The sequence below is a fragment of the Somniosus microcephalus genome, chromosome 13, assembly GCF_052327205.1.
Source record: "Somniosus microcephalus isolate GS21.2 chromosome 13, FLI_Smic_1.0, whole genome shotgun sequence".
NCBI classification, from domain to species: Eukaryota; Metazoa; Chordata; class Chondrichthyes; order Squaliformes; family Somniosidae; genus Somniosus; species Somniosus microcephalus.
Window position 1 is genome coordinate 71,475,705 of NC_140999.1, and position 16,250 is coordinate 71,491,954.

At 46.3% G+C, this 16,250-nt stretch overlaps 1 protein-coding gene across 3 annotated transcripts in view; it reads left to right on the plus strand.

Annotated features, from left to right (window-relative positions):
* Positions 1-4,932: 4,932 nt before the first annotated feature.
* tmem38a (transmembrane protein 38A) overlaps positions 4,933-16,250 on the plus strand; it is a 69,979-nt gene continuing 58,661 nt past the window's right edge. The window contains exons 1-2 of one of the 3 annotated variants that reach the window (XM_086005024.1): positions 5,207-5,296; positions 6,026-6,138. Coding sequence is in view for 2 of the 3 variants with exons in the window: in XM_086005023.1 (XP_085861149.1) it covers positions 5,173-5,296 (124 nt within the window). In the remaining variant the exon portion in view is untranslated. Of the gene's footprint in view, positions 5,297-6,025; positions 6,139-16,250 lie in introns of all 3 variants that reach the window. The other 2 variants (XM_086005023.1, XM_086005022.1) reach the window with 2 other exon arrangements.

Sequence of the window (16,250 nt, forward strand, 5' to 3'; positions counted from 1 at the left end):
CTCCACCCACCATCTGTTCTTTAGGTCGCGAGTTTTTTGTTGGACCTCGGCCTTCAGGCGTCTGTGGAGCTGCTTTCTTGCTCTCGAGTTGTGTTGCTGTTTCCAGATCAGGAAAGCCTTGCACTTGCGGCTTATTAGCTCCTGGATCTCCTGGTCGTTCTCGTCGAACCAGTCTTAGTGTTTCCTAGTTGAATGACCGAGCGTCTCTTCACAGGTGCTGATTATGGTGGCCTTAAGTGCAGACCAGGCACTGTGGACACTTTATGTCTCTGCATCACTGGGAGTTGTCAGGTTGTTTGTGAGGTGCAGGCTGAATAGGGCTTTCTTAGCGTGGTCTTTGAGTGCTCCAGCGTTTATTTTTCTGCGGCATTTTTTCTGTTGCCGCTGCTGTTTTGGGGCTACATTGATGGAGATGACAGAGCGGATTAGGCGGTGGTCTGTCCAGCAGTCATCAGCTCCTGTCATGCCGCGGGTGATGCAGACGTCCTCGAGGTCCCCCGCTCGGATGATGACATAGTCCAGCAGATGCCAGTGCTTGGAGCGAGGGTGCTGCCATGAAGCCTTGTGCTTGTCTCTCTGACGGAACAGGGTGTTGGTTATGACAAGGCCATGTTCTAAGCATTTTGGCAGGAGGTCGAAATAGACCATTTAAGACTGAGATGAGGAGAAATTTCTTCACTCAAAGGGTTGTGAATCTTTGGAATTCTCTACCCCAGAAGCTGTGGATGCTCAGTCGTTGAGTATATTCACGACAGAGGTCGATAAATTTTTGGGAACAAAGGGAATTAAGGGATATTGGGATAGTTCGGGAAGTTGGAGTTGAGGTAGAAGATCAGCCAATATCTTGTTAAATGATGGAGCAGGTTCGAAGGGCCAAATGGCCTACTCCAGCTCCTATTTCTTATGTTCTTATGTACTTTCTAAATGGTCCAAAGAGACTTGGGGGTCCATGTACATAGATCATTAAAATGTCATGGACAGGTACAGAAAATAATCTAAAAAGCTAATGGACTTTATATCTAGAGGACTGGAATACAAGGGGGTAGAAGTTATGCTACAGCTATACAAGCCCTGGTTAGACCACACCTGGAGTACTGTGAGCAGTTCTGGGCACCACACTTAGGGAGGATATATTGGCCTCGGAGGGAGTGCAGTGTAGATTTACCAGATGATATCTGGACTCCAAGGGTTAAATTACAAGGAGAAATTACACAAACTAGGGTTGTATTCCCTGGAATTTAGATGCTTAAGGAGTGATTTGATTGAAGTTTTCAAGATATTAAGTGGAACTAATAGGGTAGATAGAGAGAAGCTATTTCCGCTGGTTAGGGAGTCTAAGAGTAGGGGCTATTAGGGACAGGCCTTTTTAGGAGTGAAATTAGGGAACACTTCTACACACAAAGGGTGGTAGAAGTTTGGAACTCTCTTCCTCAACTGGCAATTGATGCTATATCAATTGTTTATTTTAAATCTGAGATTGATAGATTTTTGTTAACCAAAGGTAAGAACATAACAAATAGAAGCAGGAGTAGGCCATTCGGCCCCTTGAGCCTGCTCCGCCATTCAATAAGATCATGGCTAATTTTCGACCTCAACTCCACTTTCCTGCACTATCCCCATATCCCTTGATTCGCTTAATATCCAAAAATCTATCAATCACTGTCTTGAATATACTCAACGACTGAGCCTCCATAGCCCTCTGGGGTAGTGAATTCCAAAGATTCATCACCCTCCAAATGAAGAAATTTCTCCTCATCGCAGTCCTAAATGCCGACCCCTTATTCTGAGACTGTGACCCCTGGTTCTAGACTCCCCAGCCAGGGGAAACATCCTCCCTGCATCTACCCTGTCAAGCCCTGTAAGAATTTTGTATGTTTCAATGAGGTCACCTCTCATTCTTCTAAATTCTACAGAATATAGGCCTAGTCTACTCAATCTCTCCTCATAGGACAGTCCCCCCATCCCAGGAATCAGTCTGGTGAACCTTTGTTGCACTCCCTCTATGGCAAGTGTATCCTTCCTTAGGTAAGGATATTAGATATTAAGGGATATGGGGCAAAGGCGGGAGTTAGGTCGCAGTTCAGCCATGATCTTGTGAATGACAGATCAGTCTCGAGGGTTAAATGGCCTACTCCTGTTCCTATGTTCAACCAATTTTCTATTGATACTGCTGCATTTCCTCATACCATATGCTTGAATTTTTCTAACAAATTTCCTATGAAACACTTTATTGAATTTCTTCTGAAAATCTGTATATGTAATATCTACTGCATTCTCTTTATCTACCAAAGTGGTCACTTCTTCAAAAAAAACTTTACTCAATTTATCAAACATGACTTTGAGTGTAAGTTGTGGCTCAGTGGGTAGCATTCTTGCCTCTGAATCCAGAGACTTGAGCACACAAATCTAGGCTGACATTTCAGTTCAGTACTGAGGGAGTGCAGCACTGTGGACGTAAAAGATCCCATGGCCCTATTCGAAGAAGAGCAGGGGAGTTCTCCCAGCTGAGGAACTGGGAAGTGCAAACCTGAGGTGCTACAATGCCACTGATGGCGGGAGGGTCTAATTACAGTGTGTCAGGTTTACATAGGCATTTTCCGTTATATAAATGTGGACATAGGAATTTATGCTAGAAAAAATTGACTCAAAAACATACAACCAGAAGTAACATTTTGTAGACAAGAAGTGGCTCAGTGGTAGCACTCTCGCTTCTGAGTCAGAAGATCATGGGTGAAGCCCCACTCCAGAGGCTTGAACATACAGACTGACACTTCAGTGCAATAATGAGGGAGTATTGCACTGTCAGAGGTGTTGTCTTTTGGATGAGGCATTATACGAGGTTTTGTTTGCCCTCTCAGGTGGATGTAAAAGATCACATTCTGTACAAGTACAGAAACCAGTAAAAGCTAGTGGACAGGTACAAAATAAATTAAAAAGGCTAATGGAATGTTGGTCTTTAATTCAAGGGGGCTGGAATAGAAAAGGGTGGAAGTTATGTGATAGTTATATAAAGCTCTGATTAGATCCCATTTAGAGTACTGCAGTCATTTCTGGGCACTGCACCTCAGGAAGGATACATTGGCTTTGGAAACATAAACACAGAAACATAGAAGATAGGAGCAGGAGTAGGCCATTTGGCCCCTCGAGCCTGCTCCGCCATTCAATGAGATCATGGCTGATCATCCAAATTCAGTACCCTGTTCTTGCCTTCTCTCCATAATCCTTTGATCCCTTTAGCCTTAAGAAATATATCCAACTCCTTCTTGAATATATTTCATGAATTGGCCTCTACTGCCTTCTTTAGTAGAGAATTCCACAGGTTCACCACTCTCTGGGTGAAGAAATTCCTCCTAATCTCTGTCCTAAATGGCTTACCCCTTATCCTTAGACTGTGACTCCTGGTTCTGGACTCCCCGACCATCGGGAACATCCTTCCAGCATCTAGTCTGTCTAGTCCTGTTAGAATTTTATAAGTTTCGATGAGATCCCCTCTCATTCTTCTAAACTCCAGCGAGTACAAGCCCAATCGACCCAATCTCTCCTCGTACGTCATCCCAGGTGGTGCAGCACAGAGTCACCAAAATGATACAGGGGCTAAAAGGGTTAAATTATGAGAACAGGTTGCTTAGACTAGGCTTGTATTCCCTTGAGTATAGAAGATTAAGGGGTGATCTAATTGAGATGTTTAAAGGAGTTGATTGGGTAGATAGAGAGAAACTATTTCCTCTGGTGGGGACATAACCTTAAAATCGGAGCTAGGCCATTCAGGGGTGATGTCACACAAAGTGTAGTGGAATTCTGGAACTCTCTCCCCCAAAAAGCTATTGAGGCTGGGGGTCAATTGAAAATTTCAAAACTGAGATTGATAGAATTTTGTTCAGCAAGGGTATTAAGGGATATGGAACCAAGGTGGGTAGATGGAGCTAAGTTACAGATCAGCCCTGATCTCATTGAATAGCAGAACAGACTTGAGGGGCTGAATGGCCTAATCCTGTTCCTATGTATTCCAAGCACATCAGTGAGGTGTCCTGGCCGATATTTACCCCATAATCCGTACCACCAAAACAGATTTTCTGCTTATTTATCTCATTGCTGTTTGTGGGACCTTGCTGTATGCAAATTAGCTGTTGTGTTTCCTACATTACAACAGTGACTACACTTAAAAAAAAAGCACGTGGGATGTCCTGAGGATGTGAAAGGCATTATATAAATTCAAGTTCTTTATTATATTGTATGTCATTTAAAAATAAGCAGAGGAGCTATAATTATTTTGAATTCAATAAAAACACAGAAAATGCTGGAAACATTCCTCAGGTCAGTTAGCATCTATGGAGAACAGATGAGCATGTTTCAGGTGGGAAGCTTTGTCAGAATACAATATAGGTTGCTTTTTTTAAACCAAAATGGGTGATGTTTCTCTAGTGTGTGTTTGTGTTTGTCTGTTTGTGTGTATGCATGTGTATTTGTGTTTGCATGTTTGTTTATGTCTGTTTGTGCATGTAGATACATATTTGTGTGTGGGAGGGAGTATATTTGAGGGCGGGTGTTTTTGAATCCTGGGGGAATGCTTGTTTCAAGTCTCTCTCAGTAGATCCATTCGCCTTTGGTGATCTGACAAAAGTGCATCTTGGATTCAGGTTTAAAGGAGTTGAAGTCTGTCTGTGTGTGCGGGACCTGGGCTGCTGCTTTCTGCTTAATCCCGGGTAATTCAGTCGCCGCCCTCTCCTGACGACACCTAGACTTTGAGGGCAGGGCAGGGCACCTCCAAGAGCCCAATGCTGACAGTTTGTGGGGAGTTTCACTTTGTTAAGCCTTGCCTCTCACTGGGCTGTGCCTGGATGACTGCTTCCTCTCCTGCCTTTTAGGGCTGTGTGTGTGTCTGCTGTTTATTTCTGTGTAGGCTGCAGTTACAAGTCCCTGATTGGCTTTGATCAGACGTTGGCAGTGCAATTGTGTGTTGTGTGGGTGACGTCAGGGGGTTATTTGTGATAGCCCGGGGGGCTGGGTTAGGGGCAGTTACCCTGTCAACCGCAGCTGGGGAAAGGCAGACAGATAGATATAGAGAGACAGAGAGAGAAAGAGACAGACAGAGAGACAAGGAACCGGAGACAAAACTCAGAGCCACCTGGCCAAAGCACCTATCAGAAGCTGCAGACGCCGAACTCCCTCAGCATGGATATCCTGGCGGTGCTGAACCTGAGCGAAGTAGCTCTTTATTTTTCTAAGATATCCATGTTCCCGCTGTTTGACTTGGCTTATTACATCGTGTCCATTCTCTACCTGAAATACGAACCAGGTCTGTGCATTTCACTCTTTTTGCTGTATTGGGGGAATTGATTTTTATTTTTGGTGGGGTGGGGGACAAAGACCAGAGCCGCCTTTCGATGTTCGCAGCCAGATGTGTGTGCAGAATTTGCTGTGTTTTATCCTGTTTAGCAATGCAAGCGGGCGTTTTTACCTGAATTCTGGACAGGGCCAGTATCTGACAACGACGCATCTTAACGTGTGATTCTGTACCTATATATTTAGATTAATGAAACTATTGCTGATCAGAACGCCATCAGGTCGTAAGGAAGAAGAGTAATCCCAGCCTAATCCCAGAAACAGAGGGTAGCAGCCGGACCCTGTGTTGATGCAGTGAGTCCAGTACCGCAGTCTGTGCCCCTGTATACCCCCGAATCGGATTTATCTCCATGCAACTATTTACAGCGAGGCATATCACTTTCCTATTCATCTCAGTGATCGATGGGATTCTATTTAAATCTTTTTTTTAACTTCCCCCTCCCTACTTTTTAAACCCCTTTAAACGATCAGCGGATGGGGTATTTGTGACACATTTGGGGGGGATGAGAACCTCCAGTAATCTCTTTGTGTCAGAAGAGGAGAGAATAAATAGAAATGTCCAAGAATAACTGCAGCTGTCTGGATTGTGCCTGCTAATCTCCAGAGTTGGCGCAATGAGGGCACACAGCTACTCTGAATATAGATGCAGGAAGCTTGACTTTCACATCTACTTCATCACCAGGCTATTCCCAATCAGAAGGAGACTAAAAAGGAAAATAAAAACCACAGATACACAGCAGGAGTGTCAGAATCTGAAAGAAAAAATACATCTTAATGCTCCGGTGAATATTCCTGGTCAGTGATTGAATTTTTAACCCCCTAAAACTGCTGTGGGGCAGGGTATTCAACAGAGAACGATTGACTTAGAATATCTGCTGATTGAAGAGTAACACTGTCGATATTTAAGGGATCAAAAGATCTGATCCGGGCAGTTACACTGGGATCATGCCCTCCAGTGCTGATTCCCTGCCTGCGTCGCACCCCATCTGAGAGGGCAGACGGGCAATCTGCTCTAGTCGGTGCCAGTGTCAATAGAAGGCGCATGAGGAGGTCCAGATCTCCCATTTTCCTTCTTTGTCTCCACTCAGTGTCAGCACAGCCAAGATCAGGCACTCATTGTGTAGAGGAATGCAGGTCTGAGTCCATGGCCCATTTCCCTGCATTGCAAAGCACTTGCCTTACAACTGGCCACCTCCAAACCTCAACACTGTTCTAGCTCTGTCCTCCTTTTTTAAGGTGTGGAGATGCCGGAGTTGGACTGGGGTGGACAAATGTAAGAAGTCACACGACACCAGGTTATAGTCCAACAGCTTTATTTGAAATCACAAGCTTTCGGAGCGCTGCTCCTTCTTCAGGTGAAGTGGAGAAATGCATAAAGACACAGCTTATATAGTCAGAGAATCATGTCAGATGTTTACAGGTAACCTTTCCAACTGCCATTTATTACACCTCGGCAGAGAGATAATCACAGCAGTCAAAGGTGTGAATGGTGTCCAAACAGGTCAGTCAGGGAAACATTACATCAAAGAACAATGAGGTGGGGTCACAAGGGGTCAAATATTGCAGATGCTGGGGTCTGTATGAAAAACAAAAAAACAGACAAAAAACATTTTTTTTGGCTGGAAATCACAGCAGGTCCGGCCGCATCTGTGTAGAGAGAACAAGCCAATGTCGACTCGAGTCTGGATGACCCTGCATCAGGTGGGGTTACATGTAGCGTGACATGAACCCAAGATCTCGGTTAAGGCCGTCCTCATGGGTGCGGAACTTGGCTATCAGTTTCTGCTCGACGATTTTGCGTTGTCGTGTGTCTCGAAGGCCACCTTGGAGAATGCTTACCCGAAGATCGGAGGCTGAATGTCCTTGACTGCTGAAGTGTTCCCCGACTGGGAGGGAACACTCCTGCCTGGTGATTGTTGCGCGGTGTCCGTTCATCCGTTGTCGCAGTGTCTGCATGGTCTCGCCGATGTACCATGCTCCGGGGCATCCTTTCCTGCAACGTATGAGGTAGACAACGTTGGCCGAGTCACATGAGTATGTACCATGTACCTGGTGGGTGGTGTCCTCACGTGTGATGATGGTATCTGTGTTGATGATCTGGCATGTCTTGCAGAGGTTGCTGTGGCAGGGTTGTGTGGTGTCGTGGTCGCTGTTCTCCTGAAAGCTGGGTAATTTGCTGCGAACGATGGTCTGTTTGAGGTTAGGCGGCTGTTTGAAAGCGAGTAGTGGAGGCGTGGGGATGGCCTTAGCGAGGTGTTCGTCGTCATCGATGACATGTTGAAGGCTGCGAAGAACATGGCGTAGTTTCTCCGCTCCGGGGAAGTACTGGACGACGAAGGGTACTCTGTTGGTTGTGTCCCGTGTTTGTCTTCTGAGGAGGTCTATGCGATTTTTCGCTGTGGCCCGTCGGAACTGTCGATCGACGAGTCGAGCGTCATATCCCGTTCTTACAAGGGCGTCTTTCAGTGTCTGTAGGTGTCCATCGCGTTCCTCCTCGTCTGAGCAGATCCTGTGTATTCGCAGGGCTTGTCCATAGGGGATGGCTTCTTTAACGTGGTTAGGGTGGAAGCTGGAGAAGTGAAGCATCGTGAGGTTGTCCGTGGGCTTGCGGTAGAGTGAAGTGCTGAGGTGTCCGTCTTTGATGGAGATTCGTGTGTCCAGGAATGAGACTGATTCTGAGTAGTCCATGGTGAGTTTGATGGTGGGATGGAACTTGTTGATGTTATCGTGTAGTCTTTTCAGTGATTCTTCGCCGTGGGTCCATAACACTTAAAAAGAAATTATTTTCTCCTTTCTTTGTTTACCAACAATTCATTTATCCTCTACATCCATATCTACCTGTAACTAGTGACAGTGACGAGTCCTGCCATTGCTGCCCTATAACTGGCTGGTAGATGGTTGGGTGTGCATAAGCCATGTCTGCTCTCTCATTTCCCTGTCTTCCCTAAGGAAAGCATTTCCCCTTCACGCAAGATTCCATTAATGTCTGATTGAGGTATAGAACTCCCCAGCTGCCAACACCCAGCGAGCAGCATTAACCAACTGGCATCACCTTGCACCCTCTAATGTAAGTCAACTCACGTTACCTGCTTTTCTCCTTGTAACCCAAGCCATAGGCCTACTGCCTCTCACATGCGCCCTCTCACAGACCTAACTCCAAGCCTCAGCTCTTGCATTTTTGAATGCGTTCCTCCATATTTCACAGGAACCCCAGTCACCCAGAAGGTGGAAGAACATACAGCTATACTGAATCTATAAAGTTTCTTCAAAAATAGCGCTATGTTGGTCTTACAATCCATTGTTTTCCCATCCTTCTTGATTTCTTCTCTTCTGTCATTGTGTGGTTTAAAAATGTGGTTGAGAGTGAGAACTCACACATTGTAGGACTTTCCTTCCTGTTTCTCTGTTCCAAATAGAGATTTCTGAAAAAAAGTATTTAGTTGGCTGCCACGCTTTGTAGCCTCACCAATCTTCTTGCCTTCTGTCAACATATGTTTGCACGTCTTAATCTTTGTGCATTGCCCTTGGCCTTCAGAATTCAGCTACCATTGTCTTCCTAACCAGCGAAGGCCGTGATTCCAGCCCCAAAATACACCTGCCCTCCCACAACCCAAGTAACACTCACTCAAACCTCCTTTCCACCTGGATCAGCATTACATCAGGAAATGGACGCCAATGACAATATGAAATAACTGTCATCTGCTGGACTACGTCATCATCCGAGTGAGGGACCGCAAGGACGTCCGCATCACCCGCGCCATGACAGGAGCTGATGACTGCTGGACAGACCACCGCCTAATCCGCTCTGTCATGTCCATCAATGTAGCCCCAAAACAGCGGCGGCAACAGAAACAATGCCGCAGGAAAATTAACGCTGGAGCACTCAAAGACCCCGCTAAGAAAGCCCTATTCAGCCTGCGCCTCACAAACAACCTGACGACTCCCAGTGATGCAGAGACACAGAGTGCCCACGGCGTCTGGTCTGCACTCAAGGCCTCCATAATCAGCACCTGTGAAGGGACGCTCGGTCACTCAACCAGGAAACACCAAGACTGGTTCGACGAGAATGACCAGGAGATCCAGGAGCTAATAAGCCGCAAGCGCAAGGCATTTCTGATCTGGAAATAGCAACAAAACTCGAGAGCAAGAAAGCAGCTCTACAGAAGCCTGAAGGCCGAGGTCCAACAAAAAACTCGCGACCTAAAGAACAGATGGTGGGTGGAGAAAGCGCAGGAGATCCAGCAGCTAGCCGACAACCACGACGTGCGTGGATTCTTTAGCGCAGTCAAGACGATCTATGGCCCAAGCACCCAAGGCCCTTCCCCACTGCGGGCCAAGAACGGAGAGGTACTCATCAAGGACAGGGAAGCAGTCAGTGCCCGCTGGAAGGAGCACTTTGAAGATCTCTTTAACCACAACTCTGTCTTCGACACAAGTGTCCTCAACTCCATCCCACAGCATGCTACCCGCCACCATCTCAGCATAACCCCAGCCCGGCATGAGGTTGAAAAGGCCATCCAACAACTGAAGAACAACAAGGCCTCAGGAGCAGATGGAATCCCCGCCGAGGCACTAAAGCATGGTGGAGACGCACTACTGGCGCGAACTCATGAACTAATTTCTCTTATCTGGAAGGAGAGCATGCCAGGGGATCTCAGAGACGCCGTAATTGTGACCATCTTCAAGAAAGGTGACAAGTCCGATTGCAGTAATTACAGAGGAGTTTCCCTGCTATCTGCCACAGGGAAAGTCATCGCTAGAATCCTCCTCAATCGCCTTCTCCCAGTGGCCGAAGAGCTTCTCCCAGAGTCGCAATGCGGATTCCGCCCACTAAGGGGCACAATGGACATGATCTTCACCGCACGTTAATTATAAGAGAAATGCACCAACCACTGTACATGGCCTTCTTTGGTCTCAAAGGCCTTCGACACTGTCAACCGTGAGGGATTATGGAGTGTCCTCCTCAAATTCGGCTGCCCTCAAAAGTTTGTCACTATCCTCCGCCTGCTTCACGATGACATGCAAGCCGTGATCCTGACCAACGGTTCCACCACAGACCCAATTCACGTACGAACCGGGGTCAAGCAAGGCTGTGTCATCGCACCAACGTTCTTCTCAATTTTCCTTGCTGCAATGCTCCATCTCACCCTCAGTAAGCTCCCCACTGGAGTGGAGCTAATTTACAGAACAAACGGGAAACTGTTCAACCTCTGTCGCCTCCAGTCCAGATCCAAGGTCGTCCCATCCTCTGTCGTTGAATTACAGTATGCAGACGATGCTTGCGTCTGCGCTCATTCAGAGGTCGAACTCCAAACCATCGTAAACACCTTCACCGAAGCATACGAGAGCATGGGCCTTACACTAAACATCCGTAAGACAAAGGTCCTCTACCAACCTGCCCCCGCCACACAGTACTGCCCCCCAATTATCAAAATCCACGCCAAGGTCTTGGACAACGTGGACCACTTTCCATACCTTGGGAGCCTACTGTCAACAAGGGCAGACGTCGACAACTAAGTCCAACACCGCCTTCAGTGTGCCAGTGCAGCCTTCGGTCGCCTGAGGAAGAGAGTGTTTGAAGACCAGGACCTCAAACCCGGCACTAAGCTCATGGTCTACAGTGCAGCAGTGATATCTGCCCTGCTGTATGCCTCAGAGACATGGACCATGTACAGCAGGCACCTCAAAGCATTGGAGAGGTACCACCAATGCTGCCTCCGCAAGATCCTGCAAATCCATTGGCAGGATAGGCGCACCAACATCAGTGTTGTTGCTCAGGCCAACATCCCCAGCATCGAAGCTCTGACCACGCTCAATCAGCTCCGATGGACGGGTCACATTGTCCGCATGCCCGATACGAGACTCCCAAAACAAGCGCACTACTCGGAGCTCCGGCACGGCAAGAGAGCCCCAGGTGGGCAGAGGAAACGCTTCAAGGACACCCTCAAAGCCTCCTTGAAAAAGTGTAACATCCCCACCGACACCTGGGAATCCCTGGCCCAAGACCGCACAAAGTGGAGGAGAAGCATCCGGGAAGGCGCCGAACACCTTGAGTCTCTTCACCGGGAGCAAGCGGAAGCCAAGCACAGACAGCGCAAGGAGCGCATGTCAACCCAAGCACCCCACCCACCCGCCCCTTCAACCACTGTCTGCCCCACCTGTGACAGAGACTGTAGGTCCGGCATTGGACTAATCAGTCACATGCGAGCTCATTTTTAATGTGGAAGCAAGTCATCCTCAGTTCCGAGGGACTGCCTAAGAAGAGAAAGAAGGAAATAACAACAGAAAATGCTGGAAACACTCAGCAGGTCAGGCAGCATCCGTGGAGCTCCACGGATGCTGCCTGACCTGCTGAGTGTTTCCAGCATTTTCTGTTGTTATTTCAGATTTCCAGCATCCGCAGTATTTTGCTACTGTGTCCAATGACAATGTCTCTTGGTGTAGCTCACAATGCAGGTCAAGTTCCAGCCATGTTAGGCGCATAATGTCTACCGTGTGAAACGAACCAGGGTCTGCATTCGCTTTCTTACAGAATTATAATGTCCAACACGGTCAAACGAACAGTTGAAATAAACCGATATAGCTGTGGGGTCAGCACTGAATTCCTACTAGAGCATGTAATTTCAGCCCCAGCCTCCACTGATATTTATGCAGCTGCTCCATACAAATGAGATTCACTGGCACTCAGACCCAAACGTAAATCTGAAAAAGAACACCATCTCCAAAAAACCAAGTAATGAGTCAATGCTTTCAAACTCTCCTAACTTAGTGCTTGAAGTCATTGCAATGCGACAGCCCCTTTAATTGTGTGAGCTTTACATCAGGTGAAACATGTTATTTTGGTAGGGAAGGGAGTGTTTGGAAAGACAAAAAAGCTTGCCCTCTAAAGTTGTCTTCTTGTTGGTCAACACATAAAGCAGTCACAGAGGTCCGCACATTTCATGGAGGGCATGATAGTGACTGAAAGTGGGTGGGCAGATGCAGTTGGGTGGGGGGGGGAGGTGGGCAGAGTAACATAATGATCTAATATCAGGCTGCAGCAAAGTTTGTTGCTAAATTGATGAGATCATAACATTTTAATTATTATTAAGCTAATGAAGGTTGCAGCTGCTTGGATGCAACACCACACTAATGCAGGGACCAGTCAGTGTGGAAACTTGGAGGGGTTAATTGTGTTTTTAGATAGGAAAGGAGTTGCATTTATATTGCACCTTTCACTTCCTCAGAGCGTCGGCAAATGCAGCAGCCAATTTGCACAGAGCAAGAGCCCACAAACAGCAATCCCACAAATGAGATAAATAACCAGCCAATCTGTTTTAGTGATGTTGGTTGAAAAGAAAGACTTGCATTTATATAGTGCCTTTCACAACCACTGGACGTCCCAAAGCGCTTTACAGCCAATGAAGGACTTTTGAAGTGTAGTCACTGTTGTAATGTAGGGATAAATATTGACCAGGACACCAGGGACAACTCCCCTACTCTTCAAATAGGACAAGGGACTCTTCTACATTCATCTGAGAGGGAAGACGAGGCCTTGGTTTAAGGTGCGATTTGAAAGATGGCAACTCTTGATAGTGCAGCACTCCCTCAGTACTGCACTGGAGTGTCAGTCTGGATTATGTGCTCAGATCATTGAAGTGGGGCTTGAACCCATGACCTTTTGACTCAGAGGAAAGAGTACTACCACTGAGCCAAGGCTGAACTTCATATTTAAGTACTATTTAAAGGAAAAGTTTATTGTACTGAGTTGCTCCAAATTCTAAATTTTATAAACTGAATCATCTGTACATTTATTGGTGTCTCTCAACTGTTTCTTGAATGGGGTTTTATACTTCAAAACTATGTTGGTCTTACAATCCATTCAAAAGTTACAGGGAACCTGGGAGTCAGTTTCTATGTAGAAGTTGCACTCTTGAAAATATTGTGAATGGAGTGTTGCTCACCTGTAGAAGTAACCGGTTCCTGAGTGCTGAACTGGAAGACAGAGGTTCAAGTAGATAATTATGTGGGTCTTTTGAGATGGATGAATAAGATGGGCCGAATGGCCTTCCTCATCCATAAATATCTTGTGATCTTGTGGATATACAGAGCAGGAAAGCAGTCAATGTTGTGTCTATTAATTGTTTCAAAAAAGAGCTGGATAAATATCTGGTTGAGAACAAGATGTCAGGCCATAGTGTAGAGGAGCTGATCAATGCAATAGTGTCCTTCCTACAGGGGCAAGAAAGAGAGTGGATTATTGTCTTTACAAGGAAGCTGGCTATGGCCGAACAGTGGAAGTGTGGGATGGATCGATATTCTAAGAGTTCTGAGATCAGGGAGTACATTTTTGCAGAATCTCCACTGAAGAGATAAAATGGTTGGGTGGGTCCATGACTAGCAGATTGTACATGGCCCGTGGAAGGAGCAAGCTATTCTGGTTCCTTGCTTTCTGGTGTTATGTGAGAGAACAAGTGAGGGTCTATCAGTCACTCTCCCCTCCTCTGTCCCCTCCATCTCAGTGTTTCATTAATAGTCCATTAACAGGCTGTATTAAGATGGAACTTTATTGTGTGAAACAGGACATGGAATCAGGACATACAGCATCCTCCCTGGAACCACTATCTTATATCTCTGAACTAGCGGTTTTCATGGCCATATATATATGGCATGTGTGGGTACAGCACTTCCAGGTAATGTGTAGATACTTGCTTAGTACTTATCAAAACATCAGAATGTCATTGTTGTCCTACTTTTCTTTGTGCACATTCACTTGTGAACACGCAGAAAAGCCCAGAAGAAAATACAGGTAAAAAGCAGCTTGCTTATATAAGGGAATTGGATATATACTTAGAAAGAAGAATTGCAGTGCTATGTTAAAAGAGCAGGGGAGTGTGATTAATTGGATAGCTCTTTCAAAGAGTCGGCACAGGCACAATGGGCCGAATGGCGTCCTTCTGTGCTGTATCATTCTATGATTCTAGGTCAGATCAAGGTGTTAAGTGGTTGGTTTGATTGACTATCAGTCTCTTGTCTTCCTTGTTTGCTGATTGGGGAGTTTTACTGTCTATCACAGTTTAATGTTGAAAATGAGTTTGGATTGTGTGCAATTTTGTATTTGGAGTGGGTTCAGGAAATAGAAGCAGCGATGATTCTAGGACTTTGGGTTCTAAGTTACAAGGGGAGATATCCAGAATGGAACTAGAGAATGATTATTGGAGGAATGAAGTTTCTGTGGGGATTGGGGGTGGGGAGTGATAATTCAGGTATTTGAAGTGTTGCGAGGCGCAGATGATGCAGGCGCTTTAGCTTGCACTGCGAGCAATGAACCGGAGGGTACAGGTTTAAAATTAACAGCTCCAGCAAGACTAGAGATTAGAAGAAATATTCTTCCTGCAGATTTGTGGTTATGAGGAAACAACATTAGGCGGAGTGTCCCAAGCATTGCAGTGTGCTTATTGCCATCTTTTCACTCATTGATAATTTTGTTGTTCCAATGATAGCACTGGGAATACAGTGTTCCGAACAGTACACTATAGCCCTGATTTTAACCTCGAGCAGGAATCGCTGGTGGGGCGGGGGGGGGGGGCTGAAGTGGGCGATGATCCGTCCAGCCTGCCTGAAACGTGAGGCCTGGGTGATTTTATCGCCCGAGCCTCAGTTCAATGTCCCCTCACTGACTCCCGACCAAAGCTGGCGGAGAAGACGTGGAGGCCGGCGGGCGGGAGTGGGAAGCCACGTGGCTGCAGGCTGCTACCAGGGACCCAAGGAAATGGCCCCAGGCAAGGTAATTTAGGGCGGGGGGGGGGAGGTTGGGGAGGAGAGGTTTGGGACAATCGTGACCTGGGGAGGCGGGAAAGTCAGGGATGAAGGAGGACCAAGGTTTCTTTGTTGGGCCAAGAGGAGCGCTCCTCACAAAGAAGACTTACCTGGGCCTCCCCGACCCAATCCTGCTTACCACTGGCTCTGGGATTATGCGGGCCTTAGTCGACCTGCAGTTAAAATCACATGTGCATTGGAAATTTGTCATCGGACCGTGATTTTGCCTTTGTAATCTAGCTCCCACTTGTCAGGGGCGGGCAGCTGTCCCGAAGCCGAAGAATCGGCAGTTAAAATGGCGTGTGCCGTGAAGGGTTCAGGAATGGGTGGGCTGGGTTAAAATTGCATCTTACGTGTATGTGCCTTTTTGCCCGCTGGCAACTTTGACAGTTTAGTTGTGCTGTGTAAAATAGGATAGCGTAGGCAAGTAAAGAATTAGAGACGGAGAATGCTGGGATGAGAAAATAATCTACAAGTTTCAGTCTTGGGGAAAGTTACAATATGGCAAGCTCACTGTGGAGCTCTTATCCATATTCCAGTGGCTCCAAGCTGGTGATACTAAAAAAGCTCATCTGTTCGGTCTGATAATAAAACCAAATTTATTTTTTCCTTTACTTGTGGAATAGACCCTTGTCAAGAGCAGTTATGGTTACATTTATGTTAACTCTTTATAACCAGGATCTGGATGAATACCTGGTCAAGAATAGAACTGAAGATTGACCTAGATGATCAAATACTCTCTGGAATACTTGGGACTCTCGTCCCTTTGGGGCCATGAGTATGTCAACTGTGAATGGCCATCGATTAGGTCTGAATAAATATTATATATTGAAGTTCCTGCTCTTAATTTTAGAGGTCATGGAGAAATTTCAGTTTTTCCTTTTTGGAAGTTCACCAGATATTACTTAGCTTCCCTCAGAAGATTACGTAAGCCTATGATAGGGCTCATTGTGCATTGTGTGTGGAAGGAACGAGCTAAATGGGCTTCCAGTCCTTTTCTCATTCTCTACTTTATGATCTTTAATGAAAACAAAACAAGGCAAACATTTTCTCTGTTGGATAAATTCTGTCAAGAAATTGAAAACTACATGCAGGCATAACGCTGATCT